This window comes from Serinus canaria, chromosome Z (genome assembly GCF_022539315.1).
Source record: "Serinus canaria isolate serCan28SL12 chromosome Z, serCan2020, whole genome shotgun sequence".
NCBI classification, from domain to species: domain Eukaryota; kingdom Metazoa; phylum Chordata; class Aves; order Passeriformes; family Fringillidae; genus Serinus; species Serinus canaria.
This window is the reverse complement of record NC_066343.1, coordinates 14,975,124-14,983,459: the sequence shown is the minus strand read 5'-3', so window position 1 is coordinate 14,983,459 and position 8,336 is coordinate 14,975,124. Positions and strand designations below refer to the sequence as shown.

At 42.8% G+C, this 8,336-nt stretch overlaps 1 protein-coding gene across 1 annotated transcript in view; it reads right to left on the bottom strand.

The window, feature by feature from the left end:
• Positions 1–1,364: 1,364 nt before the first annotated feature.
• The window catches only part of MCC (MCC regulator of WNT signaling pathway), a 180,648-nt gene continuing 173,676 nt past the window's right edge, over positions 1,365–8,336 (bottom strand). The window contains 2 exon segments of the mRNA XM_030237101.2: positions 1,365–2,520; positions 3,555–3,677. Of these exon segments, the coding sequence (XP_030092961.2) occupies positions 2,340–2,520; positions 3,555–3,677 (304 nt within the window). The 3' untranslated portion in view covers positions 1,365–2,339.

Genomic DNA, 8,336 nt, shown 5'->3' with positions numbered 1-8,336 from the left:
ACTGTCCAAGGCCCAGTAGGATGGGGCTTGGAGCAACCTGGTCCAGTGGAAGATGTCCCTGCCCACAGAAAGGGATTGTAACAAGATGATTTTTAGGGTCCTTTCCAAGCCAAACCATTCTGTAGTTCCATTAATCTAAATAGGGAGAAAAAATGAGCCTAAGAGGCAGCTCAGTGCAGTATGACTCCTGTCCTCTCCAGTGAAAGGTATTTCACATGGACATTCTGAGGTGACCTCAACTCACACAGGTGTTTCAGATGCTGGAAGACAAAAGTGTAACTGCATTTCTGCCACAGCACATGATGGATACTTTCCTTTGTGATTCTTCAGAACAAGTGTGCTCAGCTACCACTGAAGCTGATGGCAAACCCCCACCCTCCTGGGCGTGAGAAAACTGGGGCCAAAAAAGGGGGAACACAGAGAGCTGCTAAGCAGAACCACAGAGACAGAAGAAATCAATGTGCCTCCTCCTCCCTCAAGAGACTCATTTGCAATAATTTCTAGTCACATTATAAATTAAGAAGTGCAATTATTCTGAGAAAGAAGACTGATCAAAACCAGAACATCACTACCTAAAAATTTTGAAATCAGCATTGTTTTAATTTGCTGTTGCAATCAACTACATGTGATGCTGGCTTTGTGGCTGACATACTAGACTCTAGAGAAGTAGGAATGACTACTCTAAGGACAGAAGACAAAAGCAGCTACAGTAGTAAGAGATGGAAAACTCTACACTTCCAGATGTAACCAAGATGTAGCAATAATGCCACATTCTGAACACAAATTTCCACAACTATGTTGTCTGACCTAACCAACAATAGGCAAAAAGAGTCCTCTAAAATATTTCCTTAGTAATAGAAACTAGTAATGGGAAAAATAAATGAGAAAAGTTATCATAATCCTAGATACACTAGTGAAAAACTTGAGGTGCAACTCAGCGTGTAAAGCAAAAATGACAAACATCTCCTGAAATCAGATTCACTGAAAATCAGCCTGGAAAATGCAAAGCAGAGGCATAACACAGCAGCAGGCTAACACAGTGAAGGGACTATAGCTTGGCTTTTTAAAACACACATAAACCTTTTTTACGTACTCTGTCAAAAAAAAAAAAAAAAAAAAAAAAAAAAAAAAAAAAAAAAAAGCAAATTCTGAATAGAACAGGTGCAATGGCAGACTCCTGTATTTTGACCCCTACAGAAATCAACCTGATCCCCATGATTTGCTTAATGTTCATTAACCTAACAAGCCAAAATTTGCACTTCAGTCAGTTTGATAATACAGTAATACATGATTTAAACAAGAGAGTGTTAGCAGTAACAAAAACTAACCTAAGAAAGCTGTAAGACTTCACCATTCACATTCTGTTGTGGCTGGATATCCATACATCTAAACATCTATAATTTTGTGCCTATGTATTCAATATTAAACAGGTACATTACTTAAGTACCTTTTTTTGGTCAAAAAAAAAGTATAAAAAGAAGACATTCTACCTCTTGATCACAGTAAGCTGTAATAAGCACAACACACGTGACAAAAATGGCCCAGCTTCTTAAAGAAAACCTTGGATATTGTGTATATAGCAAGAAAAAACAACTTTTTCTACAAAGTAGTTGCAAACACCATGCAATATAAATACCAGAAGGTCTTCTGTAATTTCTTACGCACCCTTGGCACAGACTGTTTGTGTGGCATGGTGAAACCCACAGCCTTTGGCCCTCTTATGCACTGTAAGAATTACACTTTTTTCTTAATTCTCAGAGATGCAACTACGCTTTCTTTGTTTTTTTCCCAAATCAACAGGAGTTTTCCTACCTGACCTGCACTGTGAGCAGCAGAACTGCAAGCAGGGTACAAAAAAAAAGCCAGCCAGGCAGTCATCCCCACTCTGCAGCTGCCTGTTTGGTGGTGTAACCACAGCAGTGAGTCATGAGCGTACAGCACGGACTTGTGTGCTGAGAGAGCTCAGGGACTGGGAAAACTTCCACATGATCTCCAAACTACCCAAATGAAAACCTCTTAACATGAATTGTTCTGCTGTGTGACACCGTCACCCATGGGTGACAGTGGAAGAGAAGCTGTATGAATACAGACATAACAACACAGACAATGTACACAATTATAGCATGATAATTCAGGCACTGCCATTTTACATTACGAAACAGTCCTTAAGGTTAACACTTTTATTATCCCCATGATACCTCTCTGGGATCCCAGAGAAGGAGCTTTTCAGTTTTGTCAGCACTGACAATCAGAGCTTTTAACATTTGAAGCTACCTAAAAGTCAACCTCCAAAAGAAAGAAAGTTGTAATGGCACTGAGCGTCCTTTAAAGAGATGCACTTAAAGTGAAGTTTCATTGGTGTGTGGTCTGGAGTTCTCCTCTTCCAGTAAAGCTATTCTTTGTTTGAGCATTCTTACTTGGGTTTCATGTCTCTCCACCATGGCCATCATTTGTGATTCCAGTTTCTTCAGCTTATTTTGATGCTTTTTCTTTGCTTTTTCATAAGCTGCTACCAAGTTGCTGTTAAAAACACAAGGCATACACGGTAATTAAAACAGGCTTGTTTCAAAGTAAGTGCTACAAAAAATCTACCCCAAAGTCCCACCTTCATGAAACTTCAAGGGCTGGGTACTGATCCCCTTCCCAAAATTTACCAGTGCTTTAAAATGGAATAGATCCAAACCTTTCTGATTCAAACCCAGATCAATGCTAATGTCTGTGTCTTTCCTGGGGGAAAGCACACACCTTTTCCAGTGAACTGGCAAAGAAAACTAAACATGGTTCTAAGAGGCAGATGGAGGTTGCTGTTGATGACCTCTTTTACCACTGTTTATGTGTCAAGATACCACAATATCAGATGTAATTTATAAAAACATTACATGGCCAGAATCTGCTTAGAAAGTCAATGAGTGATTTTGCATTTTTCATTTTAAAGAAGTAAGAACATTCAGAGGATGGCATCTCGTGCTAATTTGCTAGCTGTTGAATAGCTTCTGTGCCTCCACCTTGACTGGGTTGGAAAGCTTGAGATGGGTGCTGCTTCTCACCACAAAGGCTTTTAAATGCAATTTAAGGAAAACCACGTTGTGAGTCGGAGGCTGCTTGCAGGAAGGGCAGCTGCAGCCCACCATATTCCTAGGCCATCCAAATACAGTACAAGAAAAATGACCTGAGTGAGCAATGGAACTTAGGTGTGATTATTCAAGACAATTTATTAATGAAGAGGTTGGAGCCAAAGATAAGGGAGGAGTTAAAAACAAAGTAACAGATTCAAAAATATTTTTTGTTTGCTTTTTAAATTGTGCAATCAATATTAGTAACTCAATTGAGATTAACCTATTTCCCTGCTTTCTCTTCTTAACTATGTAGTTGTCAGTGGCCTACATGGGAGGTTTATACCTCCCTCTTCTCTAACTATAACCCTGGAGTGTTGACATGTGGATAGAATGTGAGGGTCCTGAAACTTCTCATTAAGGTAAGTGGAATATTAGTGTTTTGCAAGAACACAGCAAAAATAAGCCAGTAGCGCATCCATCTGCTGGTATATCCTTTACCTGTTTGCCCTTTTAAGGTCATTAACAAATTCTGCAGACTGCTGATGTCTGATTTCACTGCTCTTTGTGAGTCTCTCCAAAGCACTCACTAACTCCTGCACTCTTGCTTTCAGTTTCTTCTCCCTGGATCAGGAGAAAAAGAAGTAGAAAACTATTTTCAAAACAAAAATAGTACTTCAACAATTGTCCTCTGCTGGGCTGGCATGCTGCAAATATTTTCCTTATTATTACTAGGATAATACAAGAGGTAGTTTTTACATTAAACTTTTCCAAAGATTAGTATTTATATTATTCACCATTTTAGAATTCAGGATCAGAGAAAGAGCAGACAAAAGACTAAACTAACTAACTTCCCTGGTAGGTCATGATGCTGTGTGCATTGAATCACACTAAGAAATAAGATACATAAATAGCTAATATCTGTACTGACTTACCAACTCCAAACCAAAAGCCAATTACATGAAGTGTGACAAAATGGAAATAAGGTATCTTATAACATTTTCAGATTACAAGTATCACTATGAGGGGGAAAAAAAAGTGAACAAGATAGAAGTTCTGGGCAGGAGCAAGTATTGCAGCTGGGGGATTAGGCTGGGTTTAAAAAGCACTTCCCAGGTAAGCATGTGGCACGAGGCAGGTGCTTCTTCCTGAGGAGCTCCCTGCTCTAGAGCTGATGGCTGATGCCTGCTCAGCCCACTCCAACATTCACATGGGACTGTTCCAGGAGCTTTTCTCTGTGACCCTAACTCTGCACAGATAGCCCAGAAAAAAAAAAAAAAAAGTAAGATTTAGAGAGGAGTAAAAAAACAAAAAAAAAATTTAAAGAAGTGTTTTAAGAATGACATGTAGCTGGGCTCAACTGGGACACAGATTTTTGCAGCATCAAATCTGACATGTGGGAACTTTGTGTGTTTACAAGGAGTCTGTGCTTTGCTGCCTACAACCACTCTGCAGTGATCCACCTCTCCCTCCTGCTTTGTTGCAGTGCTGCTACATGAGTACACTTGTTTTAACCTCAATAACAAGACAACTGCCAGCTCCCATATAAGGCCAATGGGAATGAATACCATGAAGTTTGTGCAAGCTTCCCCAGCTCTGCAGAGACCACAGGGATCCTCCTGGAATCCCAGCTCAGCAGCCTGCACTTCCCAGGAAGGCCTGGGTATGGCAGCCTTTTATCACTGGAGAGAGGGACAGCGCCCAGCTCCAGCAGCAACAGAAGGGCTTTCACAAAGTCAGCTGGGGAAATATTCCAAGTTAGCAGTCTATCCCAACAGACTCCAGAGCTGGCTTACCAGCCAAATGAGAAAGGACATAAGAGGGCCCTTGTTGATGAAGAATCATCAGTATTCTTTGTACGTCCCTTCATTGAAGGAACACGCCCTCTGCTTTCAAGTAACACAATCTTTCTCCCTCTCAGTCAGAAGTTCACTGCCATCTATTCCAAATGTAAATTTTAATTTTTATATACTATCTCAGAAGTCAGAAAGGCTCAGCACAGTCTACAGCCAAAATCTGTTTTCTGCAAAGAAAACAAGAAGAGCCAGGGCACAAACAAGAAAAGATCAGATGTGGCAGAGGCCAGACCCAATGCATTTGTGGCACTGCACTACTGATGTGACAGAACAGAGTAGGGTAAATTTGGCACTTCTCTGCTCCAAAGGTTGCTACATCCAGAGGCTCTTGGGAAGGCTCAGTAGCACCATTTCCAGCATGACAACCTAGTGTGAATAGCAAGTCCAGTGGAATAAACATGCACAGTGTTTAGATGGGCAGAGAAATATCACAATTGTGTGAGGTTGATTTAACATCATGTCCAAGAAAAAGTGTCGCTGTGGAAATGCTGCACAAAGTCCCATGTGAAAGAGCACTGCAGAGCCACAGTTCACTGCAGCTAAACTCCCTCACAGGCACCTGCTGTAACAAGAGCTGCATGGAAAAGAAACACAGTAGAAAGACTTTGAGGAACTTCTCATGCATGGTAAAGTTTGGTTGCTATGGTGACTGTTACCTGATAAAACAATGATATCACCCTTTGTCTGTTTTTCACTCACACCTTTCAATCAGCCCTGTTCAGCCCGAACTCAGCTAAACATCAAGACATATTTCTTTACATTTGGTCTAAAACATCCTTGTCTTGATGCTTGTCAAAGACACAGAGCCAGCAGAATGGTAAGCACCCTGTTCAAGCTACTTAAACAACTTTCAGATGCCTGTTCTGAACCTTCTTAACCAGGAAACAGTGGATAATACTTCAAATCTATAGATGACTCAAATTTACACTGGCACCAGTAAAATCTCATGAAAAAGCAACTGGTGGTTTGATTGCATATGCTGAAATATTTCAAAAATTTGGAAAAAACAACACATAGGGATGTACTCTTACACCCTTTTGCAGTTTTAAAACTGCCTATCTAAATATCTTTACTTCACGAGACAATTCATAGAACAAGTCGCAGCTGAGGAGACACACACAGCAGCAACAGCAAATGCAGAGCAAACACCTTGGGTTTCTCTGGGAAATGAAGATGCGTGGTGAATGACTATTACACACTAAAGCATGTAAGGTTTTCCCCAGGGTGCTGCATCTTCTGTTTGAGCAGCAGATGAGACACCTCAGAGCTGTAGGTCACACAGGCTGCAAGAACCCTGTGCCTCACAATGGTTACTCCCCCTGCTTCCCTCAGTTCCGATCACTGATCACCTCAGTTTGGTCAGAAAGAATTGTCCTCACTTGTTTCTCTTCAAAACTGTGTACTTAGGCAGTGAATAGGAGCTATCCTGAATACTGAGGTGTTGCCCTAAGGGGATTTCCAGCACCTCAGCACTTCCCTGACTGCAGAATGTGAAAAATCAGAGACTACAGGGCTTACTGTGGCAGAATATTTTCAATATTGCCTACGAACCATGTCTCTACAACAAGAACATGTCGAAGTTGCCAGGGATGGAGCGTACTTGATGTACTACATCAGTATGGAACATCCTACTGATGTAGGCACAGCCTCCTGCTGTGTCTGCAGTCTTCCAGACTCCAAGATCCAAACTCCCATGGAAGCAGACACACCAAACTCACACTGCTGCGGTGCCCCAGGGAGGTAATATGGACCTCTATGTATCCCAAGAAAGCACTTATCTGTGTATTTTGATGGGAAGAGGGAAGGAGAAGCAAGTGTTTTTCAGAGAACACAAATTCTGTGAGCCTCTGACTCCCACTCTATTGGACTGCTCCTTATCCCAACAGCTCCTCCTCCAACTGGCTACTGCAAGCTGGGGCTGCAGAAAACACAGCCACGACACTTAATGAACACAGAGAAAATGAGCAACTATTCCCAGGAGAGGGAACAAGCCTGTGATCTGAGGGCATGGCTCACTTCCAACATAAGGGCTCCCTGCTGCTGAGAAGTCAGCTGGGGAAATCCCTGACTGCTCCCTTTCCAGGGAAAAGCTCAGAATGAGTGTATTCAAGGCCTACAGCCTACAACATCAGCTAAGAACACTATTTTCAGTGAAATGCCTAATATGCTGGAAGAAAGGCTTTTGTTTGGTCTTTCCACAATCAAAACAACACTCAGTGGGCAGCTGCATAGTGGTTTTCAAGGTTTTTTTTTTTTTCAGGATGGCTGAATAGGAAGAGGCTAACTGGTGTTCTCTGGTTTCAATGCTACCACTTTGGAGAGTGGGGAATTCTGCCCGGGCCAGAAAGGAAACTGTTTCTGTCAATTTGTCCTCCCCACACTGACACAATGTTTCGCACACGATAATGTGAGCAAGGTCATGAGCACCTTATATTTTCCCTCCTGTCTGGGCTTTCCCAGACATGTGCTAGAAGTCTTCCCAGATTTTCCTGCTCTTGCTGATTTCATTGAAAATTCCCCAGTGCTGCTAACAGGAAGCTGCTCTTCTCTGGCACGCAGAAAGTTGATTTTTCTGCCCCTGGCTTGGAGTGCACCCAGCTAGCTCCCCCTCTTGCAAAAGCTACCACCCCTCTGCCCTGGGGTCAAGAGCACCACAGCTCTTGCCAAATCTGAAGCAAAAGAGGAACAATGAGATCTCTCCAAATGAAGAGGTGAGAAACTTTCCCACAGCCAGGCAGAGAACACTTACCATCCCTAGGGCACATCTTCTTACCCATCAAAAGAGATCTGCTGTGGGCAGATCCCCTCAAATCCTGGCTCCTCCTGAGGAGTGGGATGACCAGGTTCAGCCCAGCACCTGCCCCTGAGCTCTGCAGGCACAAAGCCCTGTTGTAGCAGGACCAGCAGCAGCCAGCCCAGCGGGACAGAGAATTCCTGGCAGAGCTATCCACGCTGGAAGAGCAGCCCCAGGCCAAGGGATAGGGAGGAAGGGGAGGGAGGGAAGGCACCTCCTGCATGGTCCATAGCTGTCTTCGAATCCTCTACTTTGAAGGGAAGATACCTCCCATTCCACACTCCACTCCACTCCTACTCCTTCCCTAATATCCTCCTGTTGTAGTGAACCCAGCACCATACCTAACTCCCCTCTCTGACTTTTCCAGTTGAACAGGGTGACACATGATAGTTTTTCCCAGGCATTTGACTCCTCTCCTCTCAGGAGATAACAGCTGGACATTTAAAAGGCATGCAGATAAATTCTCTCTTCATCAGCAGTCTAAACTAACATCTTAGTCAGGCTGGCATGCAGAATCCCCAGGCTAATTCGAATGCATGCTTGCCTCACTGGTCTGGCTTGGCCTGCTGAGGGAAACAACCAGAACACAATAAATGTTTTAAAGAGGCAACAAAGCAACACTACACAAAAGCC